A 27,193-nucleotide genomic window follows, 5' to 3' on the forward strand; every position below is an offset into this window, starting at 1 on the left:
CACATTCGTGTAATTGATATATATGCAACAATGAATATGAAGTTTATTGATACAAATATAATTTTATTTGACATGAGAGTCATTTTGGGTCAATAATGAAATTAATATATGATTAGAAATATACATTGACATCAATTGAAGAAATAAAAAATTCTTTCATGTAATAAATTGCCAAGGGGTCTCTTGTTCTTCAAGAGGTTAATTATCAAAGTCTCATCATCGAAAATTGAAATTGAAACTCTCATGCTTTTGGGAAGAAATTCATGGTTTATTAATTCTTGTTGGCACATCTTATTGATGACCATATATATACTTATTATTTTGATTTAAGAATGTTAGTGAGTTTGCATCCCAAACATTTGATAATTGATTGAGATAAGTGAATGAACATATTATAGCATATGTTTGAATAGAAAAACTTCTAAATTTGTATGAGATTATGTTTAAGATGAAACAATTAAACCCCAGATGGATGATATATTTACTATGCAATTTGCTAGTTCTCATTAATGTGACAATTTTTTTTCCAACATTAAGGAAAGAAATTAAGAAAATGTTGGAAAAATAAATTGAATGAAATGCATAAGTATTGTCTTATTTTGATCATCATTCAGATTACTTTGAACTAGAAGTTCAAAATATATCTCATTTAGAATAAAATGATATCAAATCAAATGTAGATGCATTTACAGAACATTTATGATTGTAAGAAAGTGATCGAGTTATAGTGGTTACAAAGATACCATTTAAGAATGATATCCTAGTGCAACAAGTTGTTAATACTACATGATTGAAGTGTGATAGGCAAACGTGAGTTCTGAAGAGAAAGATCTTTGAAGAAGAAATATTCAATTAATGATCAATTAATAATATGGATATTCTAGAAAAAAAAAACATGAATACGAGTACTCATAAGAATCTTAAAGTAAATAAGGATAGTAAAAAGATCTCGATAAAATTATATGTCATGACAAGAAATGGAACCATACTTAAATAACTTGACAACATTTTTGCATATAATGTTGCTCACGATATTATTTATGAAAATAAGTAATATGTACTTAGACGTATTGAACAATATCGTGACAACACAAAAAAGATTGATTTATGTGAAAAGAAACAATCCAATCAAAATAAACTTATGTTTCAATTTGTGAGAACTAGTTAGACATTTAGAAAATGTCGAACACGCATAATACACGTAAAGTATTTGTAAGGAAAACAAATAGAAAGTGAGACAAGTTCCATAATAATTATTGCAAAGAACTAGTATTGGTTATATGAGAGATACATATTCTCCTATTGGGAATACAATACCATGAGATATCTAACATATCTTAGTGTGTATGCAAAGCTTAACATACATCTTATAGATGTAGTTAATATACATTTATATAAATTTATTAATAATTCTATCTCTGAAGGATTAAAGGTTATGAAATCATATGATTTAATAATAAGAGAGGTATAAAATATTCCAGACGAATATCATCATCTCTTATTATATTTTTGTTGATACGAGGGTATAAAAATAACCCCTATTTGTTCAATTTGATGATTTGAGTATAAAGTCTTAAATATATTTCAAAGAAAATAAAATTTCTCTAAAAAGAATTTGAGATTATATGTTTTGTTTTAACTTGCAAATAAAGCATAAAACAAATGAAATTGGACTAGTTATATCTTTACTGGTGTATCCACTACCTATTGTAATATCCTTGGTAATTTTATTACATAAAAATAATATTTCTCCAAAAATATTGAAGTAGAATTAAATTATGTTATGTTTAATTTAAGAATTATTAGCTCACAATAATTTATTCTAATAGATCTAATTGTGATCTAGTTGATTATAAAGATATATTGATCTAACCCATGCAAGCTAGATCTTACACGAGTTAATACATATAGAAGATTTTTTATATTATGGCAGCTTATGAAGCAGATCATAACTACTTTAAATCATGCAACAATATTGATGATACACAAAACTACCCAATAGTGTTATTATGCGAAGACAAAACATCAAATGATGACATCAATATTTAACAAAATTCTTCAAAAGATAACATGACAGACTTATTTACAAAGGCAATTACCAACTCTGATATTTGAAAAGCTTAAGCACAACATTGAAATGTGACAACTCGGAGAATTCAACTGATGTACTTACGAGGGGAGTAAAAATACTACATTCTTTTCTTAACTATGGCTTTCCCCAACAATGTTTTTAATAAGACAATTATTAAAGTATATAAAGTGATTTACTCTTTTTCCTTCATTAGGATTTTTTTCCACATATTTTTTTTCTAGTAAGGTTTTAACGAGATATTTATTTTATATAATATGGACATCTAAGAGGGAAGTATTATAAATATTCTACATTAAAATAAATATTATTAGATATCCATAACTTACAAATTCATCAAATAACTTACTGATCAATTTTTGTAACTTTCATGTCTCCTATTTATGTTTGGTTTTGTAACCATTATTTTCACGACTCTATAAATAGAGGTTGTATATATCATTTGTAAACATTACACAGACACACCAGAATTGAGCTCTTCTTCCTCTCTTCAGTAATATTAACTTTTGTTAAACAGTAGTTTCTTTTTATGTTATTATAACCATTCCTCTTATTTAAGGAAAAAAAAAAAAAAGAAAAGAAAAGAAAGGAAAGGGGTTGGTGGTCCCGGTTGATCTTCTTATAGGACAACAGCTCCAATCCTCCATCAGACCATCACCACCTGCCCATTCCACTGCTTATGAACACGACATTCATAATTTCCCTCCTCCGTCCACGGCTCCGCTGTTCCATACAACCTCACAATTCTGATTGGGTTCAACATTTCTGCTCATGTTCGCCATTAATCCTTCTTCCCTTTTCTTCCCTTCCAATCCCACCACTCCACGTCAACATTCCATCTCTCCCCCATCCTCCTTCCGCCTCTACGGTGCCGCTACCGGAGACGCCTCCCCTGAACCCTCAATTTCCCGCCTCTTCAATTTCCCTTCTCTTTCTGCCACCGACGCTACCGCCGGCTTTCGTCTTGGACAAGACTACGATGCCGGAGCTTCCTCCCCCGCTGTCGATGCACCGGGGAGGTTCGGCAGAGGAAATGGCACCGTCAAAGTGAACGCCATGGAGAAAAAATGGTCTCGTGATAGAGAGAGTTATTTAGTCGATGATAGCGACGTTCTCCCTCTTCCTATGGCTTATCCGGATTCTTCCCCTGTATCGCCGGATGAGATCGACCGTCGGCTTCAGTGCGATCCACAAGTGGAGGTCTGTTATTCGTCTGATAACTTTGATTCATAGTATCAACTTTTGCTTTTGACAATTTTACTTTTTCCTATTTGTGAAAAGCGATTTGTTGTGATTTCCTGCCTAGTTGTGCCCTAAATTCGGTGCTTTTGATTTGTTTGAGGAGGCCATTTCGTATTGATTTCTAAAAAAAGCTTGATAGATTTATTCAAATCATTTGGAAACTGGAATTTTGCTGGTAACAGTTCAAGCATTGATGTAACCAACAAGCATTAGCATGCTTTAGCTGTGGTCTATCACCTCAATTTTAGGCTGCGTTGGTGGGATTTAAGCCATTTTCCCAACCTCACAGTTATCTCCATTTTTGGAGTTTTAGAGTTTAAGCCATTGTTGTAAATTGTAGGATTGTAAAGAAGTGGTGTATGAATGGACCGGGAAGTGTCGCAGTTGCCAAGGGTCTGGATATGTTAGCTATTATAACAAAAGGGGAAGAGAGATCACTTGCAAATGTATACCTTGCCTTGGAATTGGTATTCTTCTTCTTCTTCCTTCCTCCTTTCCATCTTTCCTATGGGAACCAACACATAGTGCAAATTGTAGGGTATCTTGCAATGTTATGTTCTCAGGGTTTTACTGACAAGTGACAACCTTCATATCATGAAAATATAATAACACTCATGCTAATATTCTGACTGAGTTCTACCTCATGTGGAGCGGAGGATTTGATCCCCTTACCTCATGATTGAGGGAGGTTATATGTTTGAATTAGTTATCATGATTGAGTGAGGTTATATGTTTGAGTTAGTTGAGTTATGTTCAGCTTGTTGATCCTACTCATAGTTCTTGTTTGCAATCTTCATCAATGTGCTTTAGACAAGGACGGATATGAGCGTTAGGAGCCAAAGAGAACTACCTAGGATTTTCTGATCACAATTGAAGTTCTTTTAAAGAATGGACAATAGTCCTTGCTTTTTTATCTTCACATTTGATAAATTGGTTCCTTCGTTACTCTGCTTTCTGTCAGATTAAGGACTTTGATCATTGTGGTTTTGAATATATCTCAAGACATATTGCCTACCAGAGGCTCTCTTACATTAATAATTGGCTTCATTTGTTAACTATATAGTTTTTAGGTTTTGAAAATTAAGCCTATAGACACTACTTCCACCTCAAAGTTCTTATCTAATTCTTACCAATGGTCTGAAAAACAAAACCAATATTTTTTCTAAAAAAAGTAGCTTTTGAAAACTTGTTTTTTAGAATTCGGCTAAGAATTCAACCATTGTAATTTAAAATGATGCATGTCATAAGAAGAAATGAAGAGGAAATAGGCTTAATTTTCAAAAACGAAAAACACAAAACTAAATGGTTACTAAACGGAGTGAGAAATATTCATGTATTTTGCTGCAAGAGATTAAAAAACATTTGCCTAACTGAAGTTAAATAAACTGATATTTTCAACAAATCTTCATTGTTTGCTGATCCTTGTCTGCATTTCGACATTCCTTCTCCCATTGTATCAAGAGAATTTCTCCGAGCTTTTGTTGCAACCAACATTTTGACAAAACTGTGCTGTAACTTTTGAGACCATGTTGGTTGTTTTTCCATATCAAAATCTCAGTTCAAATTTGCCTCTTCTTGTTTGCAATCCTGCAGGGTATGTTCAGAAGATAACGGCTCGGAAGGACATTGAACTAATGGAGGATTTGGATAATGATGGAAAACTATTGTGATTCAATGCCCGTTTTGAACATACTACACATCTCTATCTAACTTCACCTTTGAGGGGCTGTAATTTTTCCCGCAGAAGTTATTTAGATTAGGCTTTGTATTGATGATAGGCAAAATAAACAAATGGAGAGAATATTGAACACACTGGCGAAATAAAAGTACTGCTAATTTGGCAATGAGCTGTAGCTTCAGCTTCCTTCTTGACTATCTTTTGGAATGTCATAATGCCCTATTGCAGCGATTGTTAATATTATCGTTAGGTCTATTTTGTTAAGTTATAAATATATTATGGTAATCTAATTCGTACTTGGAATTTACTCACTTGTTTGAGATAGCAGATTCAAATTCTCATGTCTACCTTTGTTGCACTAAATTAACAAATAAGAAACAAGATAGCACTACAATTTTGAGGAGAAGATTTGAATTTGCTGAAGGTTACTAATTGTTTATACGATTGTGAGGAGAAGATTTGAATTTGCTTAAGTTTACTAATTGTTTGGTGTTGAACTATTTATACTCAAGTTGGCAGGAGGTCTTCTTTTTCTTTTTTTAATTACTTAAACTACTCCTACTAACATTATTGAGCATCTGAAAATAATTGAAACTTGAATAAAGTTGTATTATCAATCTCGCAGGTATGCTCAATTTCTTACCCCACATTTGGGAAAAACCATAAATCTAGATCAAAATTTAAATGATCTAACCTTTTGTTTTGTTCCAAATTTCCGTGTGATATTTGGATTTTACAGTGATCTCTAAGCACTCAACATACATTGATATTAGTCAAGTTAAACAATAAAAAGGCAAATCATGGTCCGGTAGCATCCATATGCCATCCATGTTAGGTCTATCAACATAAACATTTAGACCATGTTTACTAATCCATAATCAAAATTAAAATCAGTTTAATTGTAATGCGATTCTATTGATGAATCAATTATAATTGATCTCAATCACATGCATAATTTGATTGCTTTTGATCATGTTTACTTAGGCATTTTGCAACTATGATTTTATTACGAGTGAGGTTATTTACTTTGTATTGTTTAGTGAACCATTGTTTTCTTATTTTTAACATAAGGGTAAGTTTGAAAACTATATTGGTAATAGAAACTATGTGGTAGATTCATAATTCGAATAGTAATAATATTTGTGATGATAATTTCTAGCAATTCTCATGAAACATAAATAAACTCAAATATAATTACGTGGATTACACTTTTTAGCATGATACATATTTTTCAAGAAAGTAAATGTGACTTGTATCATATACAACAATCATGTCCTCAAAACTAAGTAAATAACGTTTTGCAATTGTTTGGGAGAAAGGAACACATTAAAAATAAAGAATATTATGTCTATAATTGATATAACAACATTCTTCTTAATTTTTAATTTTCATTTTATATAACAACATTATTAAATAGTGTATAAGTTAGTGTAACATAGTTTCGTTTAAAAATTTTCCGTCTATCCATATTTTTATTTTTAAATTTTTAAATGAAAATACATTGAAAATTAAAAGAAATTATTTTAAATAGCAAAACCATATTAAAAAGAATAGGATTAATTTTGTAACAATATACCGACCATTTTTTAAAATATTATAGGTTTGCTCTTTCCGCTCTCAAATTTTGCGAGCTTTCGATTGTTTTCTTCTTCCTTTCCATCTTCTTCATAGTGGCGGCCTCTCATCCTCTTATTCTTCTACAATTTTTATTTTATATTTTTTTTGAAATCATGATCATTATTCTACGATTATTATTATTTTTTTTATTATACTTATGCTATTATTATCTTTGTTTTCAATCAATCATCAATCTTGTATTATTTTTTTTAAAGCGTCGTGGACAAAGATTAACTACATGAACTTTCACCATAGGGCTTTTCAAAACCATCGTTCATCATGAACTACACGATCATGTATCATAAACTACATGATCGGTTACTAGGGTTTTTCAAACCATCGTTTATCATGAACTACACGATCAGTATCATGAACTACATGATCCATGATTATGTATCATCATTTGCACTATCATTTACTAGGGTTTTTCAAAACCATCGTTTATTATGAACTAACGATCGTGTATTATTTCCTACACGAACGCGTATCATGATCGTTTAAAAGAAGAATTACACCTACTTGTGTGACCGGTGTTGATACTACCTATACGATCGTGTATGATCATATCCTACACGATCGCATATTATGATCGTTAGAAGAAGAGTTACACGCGCGTGTGTTTGATTAATTGCATGTTGACTGGGTCATTTTTTGTATTTTCTATTGAGTTTTTTTGTTTTCAAAATTGTTCTATATAAATGTAACACCCCAAAATTTAAGGTAATTTATATCGATTATCTTAAGTTAAAATTTTTGAAATCTTGGGTGTTATTTAATTTCTGATATTCAATTTGAACTTATTAGATATTTTGGAGAAATATCTAATTGTTTGTATTTGAGAGAATGTGATTTTATATTTGACTGTATAATTAATTGTTAATTGAAGTGGGAATAATTATGAGGTAGATATTATGGTTACGTAAGGATAGTTGTTTTGGCGAAAAATATTTCGTGCAGAGAGAGAAAGAAATTCAAAATAATAATTATATAATGAAAAATACAATTATTATTTGGGAAAAGATAATTAGGATATTTAGTTAGAGAAAGGTTGATGTGATTGGTGGAAGTATTGGTTTAAAAAGGGAGATTTTGTGGGTTTTAAATGAATAGAGAGAAGATTTGATTGTTTTGGAATAAATTAAGGAATATGAGAAGGAAAAAATAATAATAGTTTTTTTTTTTTATCTATTATGCCTTGGGAACATCAATCATCTTCTTCATTAAGAAAAAGAAAAGGAAACCCTAATTTTTTTAAACCCTAGCCGCCATCGCCTAGCTCTTCCGCCGCGCCGCCACCATTCTTTCCACCCGTCGACCGCTACAACCTGTAACCCTAGCCGTTGTTCAGCTCCATCGCGCCGTTCCCTTGGTCAGTCGGTCGTCCGAAGCAACCAAGCCGAAGCCTAGCTGCAGATCATTCCGTCTTTAGCCGTGATTTGTCCGCCGTTTGCTTTGAGCCAAGCCGTCGTGCGTTAGGGAGCCGTTCATTCGTCGTTGCCACCAGCCGCAAACCCGAACCGCACCACCTTCTCCGCGAACCGAACCCAACCCGTACCTTCGCCCGAGCCTGTGCCAGCCGCCCGTGTGGAATCCAAGTCGCACGTGCCTTAGCCGAGTTGCCCTCCTGCGTACGAGTCGCACGCCTGCGCCAGCCGACCCTACTCGAGCTGTTTTCAAAGCCTTAGCTGAGCCACCCCTGTTTTCCTAACCGTTTGAGCCACCTAACCTATTTTTGGTAAGTTTTGTTTGGAGTTTGGTTGTTTCCCAACAAAGATCAATTTTAGACCTTAAATAATTTAATTATGGATTTAATTGAATTATTTTCATGATAGATCAATTGGAGGATTGAACCGAAGATTTTTTCCAAACCAAGGATAAATTTGGAATTTTCTTCAACTTTGGGTAAGTTTAGATAGTTGGAATTGGACCCTAGGCAATTAGTAATTAATTTATTAACTTAAGTCATTAGGTTCATTTGTGCTTAGGGCTTGATTGTTGGAGAGCTTGATCGTGACTATTAGGATAATTTTGCTGTGAGTTAATCTGCATGTAAGAGGTTCTGCTACTAGACTTTCAAATGAAATTAAGAGAATGACATGTGTATGTGGTTATGCATAGACGATAGCTAAATTGCATAACTCGATGTTACTAATAATGACTGACATTGTAATGATAGTTGACACTGATGACTGATGTTATAATATGACTAGTGGTATGTTGAGGAGGACGACTGTGTTATGTTTATAATTAGAGTATTTTGGTTAAGTATGCTATGATTGTTATGATATGCTATTTATGAAAATGTCATGACATATTACATGCTACTGATAGGGTATGTTGTTAGCTTTTTTATTAGAATCGTACCCACATGGGTGTCCTTCGGGATCACCAAAGCGGAAGCGTATGAACGTCGTGCAAGTGAAATTCAATTTGTAAAACCAATAAATTCAAAGAAAAACAATAAACAAAATAAGCATGCTTCTCATGGAGGAAAAGGTAAAAATAGACTAACCTTCGTAGAACCAATTTTTCTTCCAAGCTTTCAATACACCACAAAATCTTCCTTGTTATTCTCCAAGTAAAGAATCACAGAAAATTGTGGGCTTCTGTAATTTTGGTGAGGGAAGAAATTTTGAGAGAATTTTGTTTCCTTTGGAATACAGAGAGATCGTAAGATAGTGCTTAAAAAAATATTTCTCTTTTTTCTTTTAAAACAAATCTTAACAATGAAATGGAGGGGGAAGTTATTAAATAACTTCCTCCCTCTTTCGCACATAAGGAGTTATTCATTCTATTTATTTAATATATATATATATATATATATTAATTAAATTAAATTAAATCAATATAAATTTAATTGATATATATTATATCTCATATAATATAAACTTTATATTATATCCTATATAATATAACCAATGGTTTAGATCTCTCATATAATCTATAGTTCTAATATGAATCGAACCCATATTAATTTTAATCTATAGTTTATTTATGAATGGCATTCATATTATTATTATTTGAATCATATTCAAATATTAACTTCTCTCATAAAAACTTTACATTATAATGTATCAAATACATTATATTAATTGTATCATATACAATTTATTCCCTTTAATCAATTTGAACAATTCAAATTAAACCAAAATAAATTTGATTCTCATTTATCCTTATTGAGCTAATAAGAGGACCTTATGGACCTACAGATTGAAGCTCCAATGAAATGAGATAAATTAATTAAACTCTTTAATTAAATTAATCTATATTCATTAACTATTAGTCATTCCACTAAAGACTAGTAGTTGCACTCTTCTTACTGTAGATATATTTTTGTGTCCATTAGATATAACCAATCAACAGTGCAATGACCCTTCACAAATTGCTCGTAAGTACAGCTAGGTCAAAAATTACCGTTTTGCCCCTGTAATTACATCTAACTCCTTAAGTACCACTGATTCCTCTAATGAACAATAATTTAGTCCTACTATAATTGAACTCCTCTCAGGCCAAGAGAGGATGTGGCGCCACATTGTTCAAGCCCTGAAATCAGCCCTTAAGCGAGCAATTTCTCTACTTACTCTATCTATAGAGGAGTGAATTCCTTCTTGTGTAGCTGTGTTCCCAACTTCCTAATCAGACGAATCCCCAAAATGGTAGGCATATTGAGTCGGCTACATAGGCCACTCTCACTCATACAAATCAAATGATCGCCTTCATAGGCAAGAGTTCACAACTCACTCAGGATTCAGGTCAAATCACCTATAGTCATCCTGGTGAAATGTAGTCTCAATTAGTAATGGTGTTAATAAGAGAGACTATTCATTTCATGGCCCGGTCTTATACAAACTCTTTGTATAGAATACCCCCGCTCTAATGTCTCGACATGAATGATTAGGATCAAATCGTTTGTAGCACTTTAGAACAATTGTAACAACTACAAAGTAGACCGTATTGTAGTGTCACCGGGATAAGGTATCCAACCTTATCCATTTACTATAGACCATTTAGGTTATCACTTAAACATGATCCACTTGTATGTCTCCACATACATGTTTAGGTTACAGAAGATAACCTTGGATGTTAGTTTATTGGTTTTGTGGGTTAATGCAGCTAAATGTCAAATAAAATAAAACACTTTATTAGATAAATAAAAAGTTTGTATAATATATACAATTACAAACTACAAGACTACGAGATTTAGGGCATCAACCCCAACACATGGGTGTCCTTCGGGATCACCACCTTTTTATGACTGTGTGGTCCGACGGGATCACCAGTCCATTATGACATTGACATTGACATATACATGATTATGAGTGATTCGACGGGGTCACTCACAATCCGATTGTGTTAGTGTTTCATTCGGGTACATTAAATACCAGTTTGTCCTAGGTGTTCCTTTGGGTTCACCGAAGACCATACATGTTCCTATAGGATCACGGATTGCATGTGTTCGGAAATGTGCCAGTTTAGGGGTACCACTTTACAAGACTTTAATAAGAAGTTAACAGACACCTAGCGGGACCAGTAGTGGGACCCGTACTGAGTATATTTTTATACTCGCTCTTTTTTGTTTAATTTTTCAAGTAGAGGTAGAGGTAAGGGCAAAGGCAAGCTGGCGACTGGCAAGAAGTAGCCGTGGCGAGCCCTAGGAACCATTTTGCTTTCGCTTTATATCATTGTTTGGGTTCCAGTATTTGCATTTTTATTTTTATTTTTTAAAACTAGATAGGACCCGAGTTAGGATTTTATTTTTAGACTTATTTCTATATACATTTGTTTACTCTTTTAAATGAGAAATTTCGAGGTTTTGTTTTATTTTTCTATTTTAAATTTATAAATTTTATTTAAAATTAATAATGACTTCGACTTACTATAAGAAGTTGGGTCGTTACAATAAATATTTTACTGATTTATTATATTTTAAAAAAATCTCATAAAAAAATGGTGGGATAAAATCATGATAAATTGGTATAATTTGTATTTATAAAACCAAAGGTCAATATCGGTATTTGGGGCAGAATGGAAATATCTTCGAAAGGCATTCACCCACCCAGCGATCAAAATCCGGCTCCACAGCACTATAAACCCGCCGCCGTTTGGCGCCAAAATCAGAAATTTTGAACAGATGCCGCTTGCTGCTCCGTCGCTGGGAAAAAATTTCTACATTTTGAGATTGCGAAGCAACAATCTCGGTTCCCGGTTAGTTAATCAAACTGATTGAGGAGTCTTTTCCATGGCAGACGAAGATGAGATTGTCCCAGCCTCTGATATTAGCGATTCAAGCGACGACTACATCGACATTAACGGTGAAGCCTTTGAGGACGAGGACGACGAAGAAGAACAATCCTCCAGTCCTTCTCCTTCATCTGATGAAGATCTAAAGTCGAAGAATGTTGATGCCCTTTTGAGGTATGTATTTATGTTCAGCAACACAATTCACGACTGAAGTAAAATAATTCCCAAGCGCAGCTTGTTAGTACTCTCGGGGGCCTTTTTTATTTCTCTCTTCTCTTCCTTTCAACTAGCGATTGTTAGTTACTGCAAATGCTGATGATTCCTTAGAGTTTAAAGTAAACTAAAGAATTGGACCTCGGATTAGGGAGGTGAAAGTTCTCTTTACAAGGAGGCTCTAATTGTACTAGATTGATTGTTTTTGAAAAGAAGAGGAAGAGAAAAGAGCTTAGGAAACTGGCTGATTTTGTTTCTACGTGCTCATGGTGGCCGATCATGATATACCTAATGGTTATTTTCTTTGGATGCCGAAATACTGTCTTCTGAATTCTGAAATTTGGATAATTTTGAAATCGATGATTTTAATTACGAAACTTGTTATTATTATCTACAATTATCTTTCGCTTGGATAGAACAGGGTCCTTTTAGATCTGGAAGAGCTTCTCCTTAATATATGCTTGGAAGTATATGAAAATTTAAACTGCTTGGAAGTAGAGGAGCTTAAACATTTAAACATTCGAGGAGCTTCCACTACCATCACCGTTTTGTACTTCTATTAATATGAAAATAACTAATTTAGTCTTGTGATCATATTCTAAATTTCTACCAGAGGTAACCTAGTCGTGAGAAGACAATCGCTGCTCCCAAGAGTTCTCTCAGTGGCAGAAGGTGCAGCAGTTTGTAGAAAACCTTTTAAACCTCCTTGCTCAAGTGGCTACGATGAAAGGAACAATCAGCTTGCACGTCGGCTGTGGGCACGGAAACGATTTGTTCCTTGGGGCTCTTTAAAACCAGCGTCATCTGTTATTTCCACTAATTTATTTCTCCCAAAAGCTGCTGAGAAAGATGTAGAGGAGGAAAGTGTAACTCTACCACCTGGGATTGATCCTTTGGTGTTGTGGCAACCCGAAGACTCTGAGCTTAATGTCACGAATTTAGCATCAATAACGGTTGATCCATTGCTAGTTCGTTTCCTTCGCCCTCATCAGAGGTATCATTTCTGTTTTATTTTATGGCATCTTTCAATATTTTGTCCTAATAAATGCTGTAATAAGTCAGTCTTACAACCAGAGCACATATGCAGGACAACGAGGTCCTTGAGTCCTTTTCATATTTTTTAGAAAATCTTTTAGCAGTTTTATTGTAGAACTTAGACAGTCCTTTCTCATTTTGGTTTGATTTTTAATTAAGAAAGATAACCATAGCAGGAAAATAGCACAAAAAGAAGTTGAATCCAAAAAAAAATTGTTGGAAAAAGTATTGTGTAATTTGACTGGCAGTAATTGACGAGGTGGACATATTTTATTTTTTTTGCAGAGAAGGTGTACAGTTCATGTTTGAATGTGTTTCCGGACTACACAAGGCGACAGACATATTTGGGTGCATTCTGGCGGATGATATGGGGTTAGTATTTCTCTCTCTTAAACATTTAAATGATCGAAACACCAATACACAAGCACTGTACTTATCTTCTAGGTTTTTTCACTGATATCCTTAAAGTTGTTTCGGTGATTATCCTGCAGTTTGGGAAAAACATTGCAGTCGATCAGCTTGCTGTATACCCTTCTATGTCAAGGTTTTGATGGAAAGCCAATGGTTAAAAAGGCTATCATTGTTACACCTACTAGTCTCGTGAGTAATTGGGAGGCTGAAATTAAGAAGTGGGTTGGAGAAAGGGTTCAGCTTATTGCTCTCTGTGAAAGTTCTAGAGAGGACGTTGTCTCTAGCATTGACAACTTTGTACATCCCAAGAGTTCTTTACAGGTATATTTGTGTGCTCATTCTGGTAATATCTACAAACAACTGTTTCAGCTGGATGCGTTAAAGTGAATTACAATTCATACATTCATAGGTGCTGATTATTTCATATGAGACATTTCGTATGCATTCATCAAAGTTCGGCCAAAGTGAATCATGTGATTTACTCATATGCGATGAGGCTCACCGACTGAAGAATGATCAGACGTTGACTAATCGGGTATAACGTGTGGGCTTTAATTTTCCATTTCATTTCTTTTTCATTTGGAATTATTTCAATATCTCCTCTTCAGGCATTGGCTGCCCTGTCTTGCAGGCGTAGGGTCTTGTTATCAGGAACTCCAATGCAGGTATTTTTCTTTTCTTTTTCATAAGAATTAAAAACCAACTTCCTAATGTGGAAAATACCCATGTGCCTCGATTTTTTTTAAAATTCTCAACTTCATGCACTGTTCTACCTTTAAGGCTTCAAGCTTCTTTATCATTTTTGTAATACGTCCTTCACTCATACTCCTACAGAATGACCTAGAAGAGTTCTTTGCCATGGTTAACTTTACCAATCCAGGAATTTTGGGTGATGTTTCACATTTCCGTCGATATTATGAGGTGAGCTCTTCATATTTTGTTTATTAATTTTCTTGTTTTAGTGGGGTGGAAATTGAGGGTCAAGCAATGAGATATGTGAATGTAGACTCTGTGGCCTTTCAATTTTTGTGAGTTTGTATTTCCATGCGAGTGTGAAAAGAAGCATAAACTAGCCAATCAAGTGCATGCACTTTTTTCAACAGGACATTTATGAACTTTAAGGATGACAAATGTGAAAAATTCCTTCAAGGAGAAAAGCCAAGGTTTTCTAGGCCATATATGAGCCCAATGTTGGAATATTGTCTTGTAATAAAGGTGTTCTATCAGTACTTTAGCACCTTGGAGAACCACACCCCAAAAGCCAACTATTAGAATGGGAGAGAGCCAAACCACTTAAGTACCACATTGGTCGTCCCATTCTTACCGGTGTGGGACAAAGGCATCCCATAACTACCTTGGTTCCTAACAATACCCCATATCCCTGGAAAGCCGACATCTCGTGGCTACTCTGGCAGTATTTCACTCAGCCACACTCGGTTAGACCTCTCTGCTGGTTCCACTCTGAAACATTGACAACGAATTCTGATACCATTGTGATAGATACTAGTTTTGTGTTTATTATATTGATACGTATTGAAAATTTAGAGAACTTTAACAACAAAGTTTCAAAGAAAACTCAAACAAGAAAACACAAGCACACAACTACTACCAGATTTACAACCTATCCTATAAAACACCAAACTACAATATCAAACTTAAACAACACGAACAAAAACACAGAACCAGTAACCTCTGCCCTCCACCCTCGGATTTGGCAGCCCACTTCTCACTAACATTCTCCCTTTTATATCATGTTTTTCTGTAACTTCTCCTTCTAACTCCCTGTAACTAACCCTGGGTCCCACCAGAATAATTACCCCTTTCCTCCTCAATTTCATTACTCTCCTCACATATATTTTTACCCCTATTTCTCCTACTTTCCTCACATATATTTTTACCCTTATTTCTCCGGTTATAAACAAATCTAATAGGGGTCTAACACATTGTTAGGTACTTAAGTACCGTAGAGAACCACACCCCAAAAGCCAACTATTGGAGTGGGAAAGCCAAGCCACTTAAGTATCATTAGCCATTTCATTCTAACCAATGTGGGACAAACCCATCTCATAACTATTTTGGTTCCTAACATGTTCTTGATGTTTACCCTTTTTTGGAAGTTGATAATTTTCTGTGATAAGACAAAAAACTTACACTGTCTTTGTGAAGGCACCAATTATCTGTGGGAGAGAACCTATTGCTACCGAGGAAGAGAAAAAGCTAGGTGCTCAACGTTCGGCTGAACTAAGCGAAAAGGTTAATCAGGTAATCTCCTTTGTTAGATGAGCCATCCAACAATATAACGTTTAGATGTAAACATACTTTTTTCTCTTACTTTTTGTACATTATTTGTGGACTTAATCACATTCCAAAATATGCTTGGCAGTTTATCCTACGGAGGACTAATGCACTTTTATCAAATCACTTGCCACCAAAGGTACGGTATAATGTGTTCCATAACCAAGGTGAATCTTGGTATTGCTTATTTTATATTTTATTTTTAATTTAATAACTTTGATTCATCTGAACAATTTTTATATAGCTTGATTGGCCTAAAGTTACTGTATCTCAAAAAATATGAAACACTCGCTACACAAGCTTGTTTTTCATTTTTTTTACCTCTTAAAGAGATCCATGTGTATTAACTGTTCACTAGTTAAATTGAACATGCTTATGATAGTTTAACTACTTATTAGATGTTTGTGAAGTTAAGAAACCAATTAGACACAAAATTGAAAATCCAAGAACCTTTTTGATACATAATTAAAAAACCATGGACTAAGACTTTGTAACATTTTCTGATCTTTTTTGTTTTGATTTTCTTTTCACCCGTATTTGTATCTCCTTTTTTCATTGATGAAAGTATCGGTTTCTTTTTTGAAAAAAAAAGGGATGCTATGGTTCCACGATTAAATGCTATTAAAGCTGTTTTAGTTTGTTTGGAAAGGAGAGTTTCACGATGAAACTAGAGATTAGGGAAAAGTTCAGGGCAATACTAATTTTGGTTCTCCTTTGTCTGAAGATTTTCGTGACCATTCTTCCTTTTGATCACTTCGAAATGCCAATTGGATTTTTGTTTCTTACTAGATAAACTTACTTTCATTTGATAAACCAAAAGTTCTGTTTTATGTAAGCTTCTACTTTTTTCTGCAGATAGTTGAAGTCATTTGCTGCAAGTTGAGTCCTCTTCAAGCAGACCTATATAACCATTTTGTACAGTCAAAAAATGTTAGCTCTCTGCCTGTGTAGTTTATTCCTATATCGAAGTAATTATTCTTTCCAGTTGTCTAACCAAACCAGGCTTATATCTTGTGGCCTCAATATAGGTTAAGCGGGCAATTACCGAAGAGCTAAAGCAAGCTAAGATTTTGGCCTATATAACTGCACTTAAGAAGCTTTGCAATCATCCAAAGGTATGATTTACTCGAGTTTCTAAGAGAGATTTATTTTATCATCTTGTACACGGTAGATCCTGTGTTATTGGTTAATTAGATGATAATCCAGTTCATTTCTCTAAGACTTTCAAGTTTTTCACCCTAAAAATTTAAACATACAGATTGTCTTTTAGTTTCTTTTCATACTATACGTTATTTACGTAGATATGTTTTGGAATGAGAGTATCCTATACAATCTCCTCTCTTCAGCTTCTTTTTTATTTCGTTATAAATGAAAGTAACTATCAACCTAAATGGAAGATCTCTTCTTGTAGCTTATATACGATACTATAAAAAGTGGGAGTCCAGGAACTTCAGGATTAGAGAGTTGTATTCGGTTTTTCCCTCCAGAGATGTTCTCTGGAAGGTAAGCTATCTTTCACTAGCTCTCTGTCTCTCTCTCTCCTATGCATACGAACATGTGCAAATGCTGACTTAGGTTTGGAATTCTTATACTGACTGAGTAGTTTCTAATTTTGTTAGGTCTGGTGCATGGACTGGTGGAGATGGGGCTTGGGTTGAATTATCAGGGAAAATGCATGTCCTAGCTAGGTTACTAGCCCACTTACGCCAGAGAACTGACGACCGTATCGTTCTTGTCTCAAACTACACTCAAGTAATTTTCAGTTCCTTTGCTGACCTATTGAGAATAATAACAATTCTTCCCCCCCTTTCTTGTCTCTGCTAAAGTACTCCTCTCACAGAACATTGTTTAATTGTATATCGTATTCACAAAGCCAGTTTAATTAATCTTTTAATAGTTCAACATGTCAAATATTCACTTTGGTTTGCAACTGAACCAGATTAAGTTTCTGCCTTGATGAAATATAACTATTTTCTGTTTTATACCCAAGATAAAACCTTTTGGTGTTTTGTAATTTTTGATGTGTGATTTTGCGGTAATTAAATTATCTTCCCATCAATAAAACAAAATTCCTTTCTTAGGGAACTAATGTAACTTTCATGTATCAGACGCTAGATTTGTTTGCTCAACTGTGTCGTGAAAGGAGGTACCCATATTTAAGGCTTGATGGATCCACATCAATCAGTAAAAGACAAAAGTTGGTCAACCGTTTTAATGATCTGTCAAAGGTATGCAGCCTTTATAAGATTCGATTTGGTTTTATTTTTCTATTCCTTTAGCGCAAACTGGACGTATAAATTGCTTCCTGCTTATTAGACTTTCAAGGAAGTCCATGTGGGGATAATATTGTGCTAAAGCACCGTTTTATCAGGATGAGTTCGTTTTTCTATTGAGCAGCAAGGCTGGTGGATGTGGTCTGAATTTGATTGGTGGAAATCGTTTAGTTCTGTTTGATCCTGACTGGAACCCTGCAAATGATAAGCAAGTAAACCTACCGCTATGTGGAGCCCCTGGTTTGGACTCATTGAATTCTAGAATATGAATATGCAGTCTTCCTTCTGATGTTTTCCTTGTTTTCATCTGTCTTACCATACGTGCATAGGCTGCTGCAAGAGTGTGGAGGGACGGACAAAAGAAGAGAGTATTCATCTACAGATTTTTAAGTACCGGAACGATTGAAGAAAAGGTTCGAACATTGTAAATCAGGCTAAAATAATCACCCTATTCACGTTCATGCTTTTATGATATATATATATGTTGTCAATATAGTTAGAATTCTTTTCTCATATATCCTAGTGTTATATAGGTGTACCAGCGACAAATGTCAAAAGAAGGGTTACAAAAAGTTATTCAGCAGGAGTCAACAAATAACCTTACGACCCAGGTTTAAAATTGCTTACTTTTTGATATTGATTTAGAAATACTTATAGCAACATTAAATCAAATTTGGAATCTAGAAAGGTTATTTGAAGGTCCCTTTTCTCCCTTCAGGTGAACTTCCTTTCGTCTGAGGATTTACGCGATTTATTTTCGTTTCATGATAACGTCAGGTAAATACTTACTATGATTTATTTGCTCAAGACGTGACATTATCTTAAATTCCTTTAAAAAATTTAGACTAGTATATTATGCATTTTACATACGAAGCCTGTATTTCATGGCGAATCGTCTAACCTATTTTACTAGGATAGTATGGACGAAGTTAATGCATATAAATACTGAGGGCAAGAAATAAAAATTTTGGACCATTTGGTAATAATTTCTTCTTTAGTTATGTTTTTAAAAATTAGGTGGTCTTTTCAATTTTTCTTCGGTAGTTTTTTCCTCTTAAAGAAACATTTGACTTCTTAGCCACACTTCAAAAATAAAAACACAAATTTAAAAGTTAAGCTCATAAAAAATGAGATATAGTCTCAATAACTAAGAAATCATGAGTTCAAATCACAGTGGCTTCATACACAGGAATTAATTTCACTCAAATGTTGTATGGTCAGGAGTTGTCCTTCTCGAAGTGATGCCCACGGATATAAAATATATATAAATTTGTTTGTCTTTTTTTTTTCGAAAATTAAGCTTACAAACAATTCTTTTATCGATAACTTTTTTGCTTTATTACCTCTTTTAAAATATGTTTTAGAAAACCAAATTAGATTTTAGAAACTAGAGAAAAGTAGTTTAAACTTGAATTTGTTCTTGAAGTGTTAGAATTTAAATGTGTTTCTAAGGAGTGTGAAAAACTTAAGTAACAGTCAGTGAGGACACAATCATAAATTTCAAAAACAAAAATTGAAAAAACCAATAGTTATGGAACGGAGCTTTGGTTTTCAAAAACATAATTTTGTTTTTGGAATTTGACTACTTCATACAAGAAAAATCACAATAACATAATTGAAAAAAACAATGTCAAAAATAGAAAACTAAAAGCAAAATAGTTATGAAAGTCTTAACTTTTTGTTTTAGTTTTTACTTGAGATGGATTTTGAAAGAACTATTATGAAGTTGGAAAAAGAAATCATCTATCGTACGTAAGGTTGATTTTGAAAAAGTAAAAACCAAATACTTAGACCTAATTAATGAGGTGCAAGCATATTTTTTTCCTAGGGTTAAGTAGCCACTAGTCTCTGACCGTTGATCAAACAGCTTGTCTTGTGATCTAAAAAAGAGTTTCGTTTTTGGTTTCCTATGCCTGACATTTTTTTTCTCTTTCGCTACTTATTAATTTATATATTTATAATTTTTTTTAAAGTGTTGTGTATATTTTCTCAATAAAGTAAGTTAACAAATCCAACGTTGTTTTCCTTTACCTGAGACGTCATCAAACTAAGATTTTTATTTAACAAACCCCACAAGAGTTCCTTTCTTCCCCTAATACACGAATTAGAAAATAATCACTCACAAAAACAAACAAATCAATGGACATAATTTTTTGCAAACATAACCGGGATCTAATTTACAAATATATCAGCATGAAGAAGTTGGCCATTTTGAATACACAGGTCGGAAATCCATGAAAAGATGAACTGCAATCGGTGCCAAAATTGTTATGGTAGGCCCGAGGACATGGACGAAGACCTGTCTACAAACGGAGCTTGTCAGTCTGACCAAGTAACTTCTGACATTGGCGGATTTGCACAACTTGCTGGATGCTTAGACAAGTTGAAGAAATCAGAGCAACAGGTTGGTCACTTCTGTAATTAACGGAGGATAGAATTTCTTTTAGTTGCCTTATTTATCCACTTATGCTCTTCAAAATTTTCAGGTGGGGTCTCCTCTAGAAGAAGATTTAGCCAACTGGGGGCATCATTTTGACTCTACTACCGTACCTGATACCATTTTACAAGCTTCTGCTGGTGATGAGGTTTGATCTTTAATTCGTTAACAGGATAAATTATAGAAAAATGCTTTAAACTTTGTATTTTGGATAATACCCCTAAACTTTCAAAATTTTGACAGCACCCTTTGATTTTAAAAAAAGATTAAATCTTGTTTTTGTTTCAAAAATACCGTTGGTATTTAAAGGTTGCCGATAGTCTTTTTGACACAATACAAAATTTTAATTTTCTTTTTCAAAAAAGTGCTTCAACTTTCATAAATTGGACGAAAACCTGTAAATTTTTTGTTTAATAATCCGTAAACTTTCACAAGTAGCATTAATAACAATTTATTTGAAGCTGACATGAGTTTGAAAACGATCCATTGTAAAACAATTTTTTTTTCACATAGATACTCACATTTTTTTTCCATTTGTCCAATTCGCTCAGCAAAAATGTATAAATCAAAATTTTAAGTAGAAGCATAAATTTCTTTAAAATTTCAAATTCTCAAAATTAAAATTCTCCTTAAAACTCATCAAAACGATAAATACACAAAAACAAAAAGGATAGTATTTGGTTATTAGTACGCTCAACTAGTAAGGTATGACCTGATTAAAACATTGGGTCTATTGTTCATAGGTGGTTTCATTATCTTTCTTCTTGTTATAATCTATATACTTCAATTGAAGGTCTATTTATTTATATTTATTTTTAAAATTAGAAAAGTGATTTTAACTACTTTCGAATCAAACTTCCAGACACGCCTGTTATCTCATGAGTTACTTATCTTGTTTCAGGTTACATTCATTTTTTCAAATCAAGTTGATGGAAAGCTTGTACCCGTTGAATCGATGACTAGCCCAAGGGTGAAAGAAGCAGAGGGAAATGGGAACAACTCCGGATTGAACCAAAACACAAGGCAGAAACCATTTTTACTATCTCAACATAGAAAACCTTTACAATCCGTTACTTCTAATGAAGACCCCAACAAAGGTACATTAAAATTTACTTCCAATGTCTTTCAAAGGGAAACCATGAAGCCTGTTAGAACTTCAGTTGAAGGTTCAATGCATGTAACATTGAAGCACAAACACTCTCTTGGAAATTACTTACCACAGAAAAGAATGTCTGATGTTTCCGAATGTGTCGATTTCGAGTAAAGTTTAAACATCAATAAATAGCAAATGGTAACTGTGGGTGGTTGGTTGATCTTGCATATTTCAGTGACTTGAGATTTCTGATTTGATCTATGTTAGGCACATTGATGGTGAAAGGAATATTATAAACTGATGAAGAGTTGAGATTTTGACTTCATGGAGGCATTATAACATGACTTTCAAGACAGCAAAAATTTGTTGTTGGCAAACATGTGACTCAAAATGCTCCAAACTCAGATCTCTTTAAGGACAGAAGATTAATGTAAACTCAATTACTCAGATCTCTTTAAGGACAGAAGATTAATCTAAACTCAATTACTTTTAAAAGGCAAGAGTCCCCTTTTGTAGCAAATGTGAAAATAGAATTTTTTTTAAAGGGATTAAAGGAAAACAATGGTTTCATGTTTTCATATTTGTGTTTTTGACTTCAAAAATTAGATTTTAATTTTAACTTGTTTTAAATGTATTTGACACTATCGTATTTTTAAATTTAGTTGCAGTTAACTCATTTAAATTAATTAAATAATTTATGAACAAGTTTTATTAAAAGTTTGTTATTCAAAAGAGATTTTCAGAGAAATTTGATTTGTGGAGTTAAAGTTGTGTTGATGTTGTATTTATGTTTTGATGCGATGTGGTTCGATCAAGAAGTTGGTGCTCGTCTTCCAACTTTTGGGAGAATTCTCTCTAGATCATAAAAATTTTTCTCAAATAGAGTTTCTTGATGGGTTTTTATGGACTTGGGCTTGAATTGGTTCATGCACCACTCAATCTGATATTTAATTTTAGGTTAAATTAAGTTTATTTTGGGTTTAATTGAATTTTAACCTAAATAAATAATATTTAATTGAATCAAAATAATTAATTTCATTCAATTATCATTCAAAAGACACGTTACATCATTAGAATTTCCCAAAACAATTATGTTCGTAAAGGACGTGTCAATTTGTAATTGGTTTCAAAATTTTTTATTCATCAATTGTCACTTTCGAGATTTATGCACGTGTATGGTGTGTGAATCTCGAAAAGATAAATTTAAAGTCCAAATACGAGCATATTTTTTTTTGCTCAATTTGACATATCAAATTAATCAAACAAAGGTTGGAATATGACCAATCCTTAATTTGAGAAAAGTTTTATCATCGACTTACTTTGATTCAAGGATAAAAATTTAAATTTTATAATGATTTTTTTAATATAAAATTTGAAACCATATTTTAATTTGAGATAAAAGATTAGTTTTCTACCATACCCTAATTAAAAGAATGGCCAATTTTAATTTTGGGATAAAATGATCAGATTTAATTTTTGAGATAAATACAAGATCTTAATCGAGCGATAAAGTCAGATTTATGGCTCCAATTAAAATTTGAGATAAAAATTAAGATAAAATTTAAATTTTGAAATATTTAATTACGCTTAATTATCTCAAAAAGTGGACTTCGATATTTTATTTTATTTTAAAATATGTTTGAATCTCTCAAAAGTGAAATCCGATATTTTATTCCAAAATAAAATAACATAAGATAATTGAATTTGATTTTGATTTTATTTTATTATTTGAAAATTTTAAAATCATTCCAAATCCTATTAGGAATCGGATACAACTTTATAAATAGACTCATACGTTGATTATTCTTTTCTAATCAAGTAGAACAAAGGTATGAGGAAGACTTCTCTTCTTCCTCTTTGTTCTGTTTTTTTTTTCTTTTCTAATAATTTTTTTTAACTCTATGTCCCCCTTTTTTTAGAAACTAAAGTTGTCGTGCATCTTTTTGCTTCCAAACGAGTCTCCAAAATGTTAGGATTTTTTCTTTCCTCTTTTTTTTTTTTTTTTTTTTTTTTTTTTTTAATTTTTATTTTATTTTATTTTTGCAATCATTTGGAGAGGTGACTCTGCCGTCAACAATCCAACTTCTACTGGGGACGATCAGACTTTTGCCATCAGATCCATCGCCCTGGTAGGAGTAATCGAGCACCTTCGTCGTTTGGAGAGGTGACTCCGCCGTCAGCGATCCAACTTCTACTAGGGATGATCTGGTTTTTGCCGTCAGATCCACTGCTCTGGTAGGAGCAATCGGCCGCCTTCGTCGTTTGGAGAGGTGACTCCGCCATCAGCGATTCAACTTCTACTGGGGGACGATTGAACTTTTGCCATCAAATCCTCCGCTCTGGTAGGAGCGATCGGACGCCTTCGTCGTTTGGAGAGGTGACTCCATTGTCAGCAATCCAACTTCTACTAGGAGACGATCGAGCTTTTGCCGTTAGATCCACCGCCCTGAGCGATCGGACGCCTTTGTGGTTTGGAGAGGTGACTTCACCGTCAGCCATCTAACTTCTACTAGAGGACGATTGGACTTTTGTCGTCAGATCCACCGCCCTGGTAAGAGCGATCGGACGCCTTCGTCGTTTGGAGAGGTGACTCAGCCGTTAACGATCCAACTTCTAATGGGGGACGATTGGACTTTTATTGTCAGATCCATCGCCCTAATTGGAGCTGAAGGGATAAAAGCCCTTTACACAATGGAAGAATTAAAAGAAACCATAACTCAATTTAATTGGAACCAGCTAAAAATAATACTAATACATTGGCAAAATAAATTACAAAATTCAATGGCTAAACATGCTTTCAAGAATCTACCGATCACCAATTTAGGCACCACCACTTGAAACCTTCATATTCTCTGATTGAGATGGTTTGTGGGAACCAAATTAGATTGAGTGAATTTTTTAGAGAGAATAGGAGCAATTGTTTTTCACAGCAGAAAAACTTATGTATGTGCCTACCAATAACTCCCTCAAAAAGAGGGAAGTTGAGAGAAAAGTGGGAACGTGGAAAAATCACCCACGTTTACTATTAATTTAATAAATAAATATTAAATTAATATTAATATTAAAATAAATAAATATTAAATTAATATTAATATTAAAATAAATAAATATTAAATTAATATTAATATTAAAATAAATAAATAAATAAATAAATAAATTAATTAAATCATATTTAATTAATATTTCATTTAAATCATATTTAAATCAATATCTCTCACATAACCTATAGTTTTAATTTAATTAATTTAATTAAATCAAAATAAATTAAACTATTAATTAATTCTCCAATTAATTAATTTCTAAATTAATCCAAATTTGAATCATATTCAAATATGAATTTCTCTCCTAACCTATAGTTTTAATATGTATCATATACACATTAAATTTTAACATATAGTTTTAGTATGAATCTAATTCACATTAAATTAATATTTGAACTTATTCAAATATTTTATTCTCTCATAAATTAATTTTGAATTATATCCAAAATTAAATTTATATATTAAAATTTAATTAAAATATAAACTTTATATTATAATATATCACCATACATTATATTAATTCCCAAAGTAAATTTGAACATTTCAAATTACAATCAATATAAATAAATCTCATTACCCTTTACGAGCTAGGAAAGGGACCTAATGGACCTACAGATCAGAAGCTACAACAATATGAGATTAATTGGCTAAACTCATTAACCACATTAATCAATATTCGTTAACTGTGTACACTCCAGTAAAGACTCACAGCTGAACTCTTCTCACTGTAGATATATTTTTGTGTCCACGAATATAGACCAATACTAGTAAGTTAATCATTCACAAGTGTTTGTAACACCAGTTGGGTCAAATTACCGTTTTACCCTTGGATTACTTTTAGTCCTTAAATATCAGTGCTCCTCTAATGAACAACCTGTTTATGGTCTAACTACTAAACAAAAACCCCTCTCATGCCATAGAGAGGGTAGACCCTTTGTTCAAGTCCCGGAGACACCATTTAAGGGAACACTTATCTACTTACCCTAAAGTTGGGAAGGAGTGAATTCCATCTTGTGTGATTATGTTCCCAGCTCCCGCCTCGGTCTTGTCCCCAAAATGATAAGCCTATTAAGTCGGCAATCTGGCCACTCTTACCCGTACAAATTAAAGGACAATCCCTCGCAAACAGGAGTTCATAATGCACTCAGGATTAAGACTAAGTTACTTAGGTCATCCTAATGAAATAGAAACTCAACTAGTTAACGAAGTTACATCTTGTGATGACTATTTCGTGGTCCAATCTTATGCAAACTCATTGCATAGGATACCCTCACTTGCATGTCGCATACATGAACGCATTGGATCAATTTGTTTGTATCAAATACAAAGTGAGCCGTATCCATAGTGTTACCAGGATGGGGTACCCAACCTTAACCCTATACTAAGGACCTTTTAAGTTGATCTTGAATGTATTGTTCAAGACTTATCAAACAACTTAGGATGTTAGTTTATTGGATTTAGATTATTAAGACAAAACTAATAATATAATCAATAACACTTTATTAATAACGGTTAATGGATTATATTTACTATCTACGAGTTTTAGGACATAAAACCCAACAAGAGCGATCGAGCACCTTCGTCGTTTGGAGAGGTGACTCCGCCGTCAGCGATCCAACTTCTACAGAGGGACGATCGAGCTTTTTCCGTCAGATCCATCGCCTTGGTAGGAGCGATCGGACACCTTCGTCATTTAGAGAGGTGACTCCGGCGTCAGTGATCCAACTTATACTAGGGGACGATCGAATTTTTGTCGTCAGATCTACTGCCTTGGTAGGAGCGATCGAGCGCTTTCGTCGTTTGGAGATGTGACTTTGTCATCAGTGATCCAACTTCTACTAAGGGACCATCGAGTTTTTGTCGTCAGATCCATCGTCCTGGTAGGAGCGATCGGACGCCTTCGTCGTTTGGAGAGGTGATTCCGCTGTCAGCTATCCAACTTCTACTAGAGGACGATCGAGCTTTTGCCGTCAGATCCATCGCTCTGGTAGAAGCGATCAGGCTTTTGCCGTCGGATCCATCGCCCTGGTAGGAGCGATCGGACACCTTCGTCGTTTGGAGAGGTCACTCCGCCGTCAGTGATCCAACTTCTACTAAGGGATGATCAGGCTTTTGCGGTCAAATCCACTTCCCTGGTAGGAGTGATCGGACACATTCATCGTTTGAAGAGATGGAGGCAAAACTGTACCATCAACGTCTTCTTAAAGAAGCAAAGGCGAAGTTGCACCATCAGGCTACAACTTATTAGAAATGAGTTAGAGTTTTTTTTTTTTTTTGCATCGACATTTCTTTTAGAGGAGGCAAAGCCGCCTTTGCATCAATGAAGCCTAAAGTCTTCAAACTTTCTTGAGAAGCCAACAATGAAGTTTTTTTTTTTTTTTTTGCTTGAAGAAGACAGAACTTTTGAATTTAAATATGAGAAAGCGTCGATGAAGTCTTCGAGTTTTAATATGAGAAAGTGTTGATTAAGCCTTTGAGCTTGAATAGAAGAAAGTGTTGAAGAAGCCATCGAGCTTGAATATGGAAAA

General features: G+C 33.6%; 2 protein-coding genes across 4 annotated transcripts; both read left to right on the plus strand.

The window, feature by feature from the left end:
- Positions 1-2,685: 2,685 nt before the first annotated feature.
- LOC103496158 (protein disulfide-isomerase SCO2) lies at positions 2,686-5,175 on the plus strand. 2 transcript variants are annotated; one of them, XM_008457904.3, is made up of 3 exons: positions 2,686-3,289; positions 3,672-3,798; positions 4,925-5,175. In XM_008457904.3, the coding sequence occupies exons 1-3, from the start codon at positions 2,861-2,863 to the stop codon at positions 4,999-5,001; spliced, it is 633 nt and encodes a 210-aa protein (XP_008456126.1). In that variant the 5' UTR covers positions 2,686-2,860; the 3' UTR covers positions 5,002-5,175. The 2 variants fall into 2 exon arrangements, with proteins under 2 accessions (XP_008456126.1, XP_050942273.1); XM_051086316.1 differs by having other exon boundaries at positions 2,719-3,289; positions 3,672-5,175.
- Positions 5,176-11,643: 6,468 nt separating this feature from the next.
- LOC103496159 (protein CHROMATIN REMODELING 25) lies at positions 11,644-22,119 on the plus strand. Of its 2 annotated transcripts, XM_008457906.3 has the most exons (22): positions 11,644-12,041; positions 12,694-13,074; positions 13,401-13,487; positions 13,607-13,847; positions 13,936-14,061; positions 14,135-14,191; positions 14,361-14,447; positions 15,693-15,788; positions 15,910-15,960; positions 16,677-16,751; positions 16,850-16,936; positions 17,233-17,324; positions 17,441-17,573; positions 17,930-18,049; positions 18,193-18,306; positions 18,424-18,507; positions 18,628-18,705; positions 18,813-18,871; positions 20,318-20,498; positions 20,581-20,679; positions 21,433-21,628; positions 21,892-22,119. In XM_008457906.3, exons 1-22 carry the CDS (start codon positions 11,866-11,868, stop codon positions 21,918-21,920), a joined length of 2,649 nt encoding a protein of 882 aa, XP_008456128.1. In that variant the 5' UTR covers positions 11,644-11,865; the 3' UTR covers positions 21,921-22,119. The 2 variants fall into 2 exon arrangements, with proteins under 2 accessions (XP_008456128.1, XP_008456127.1); XM_008457905.3 differs by lacking the exon at positions 21,892-22,119 and having other exon boundaries at positions 21,433-21,851.
- The last annotated feature ends 5,074 nt before the right edge of the window (positions 22,120-27,193 follow it).

This window comes from Cucumis melo, chromosome 6 (genome assembly GCF_025177605.1).
Source record: "Cucumis melo cultivar AY chromosome 6, USDA_Cmelo_AY_1.0, whole genome shotgun sequence".
Classification (NCBI taxonomy): domain Eukaryota; kingdom Viridiplantae; phylum Streptophyta; class Magnoliopsida; order Cucurbitales; family Cucurbitaceae; genus Cucumis; species Cucumis melo.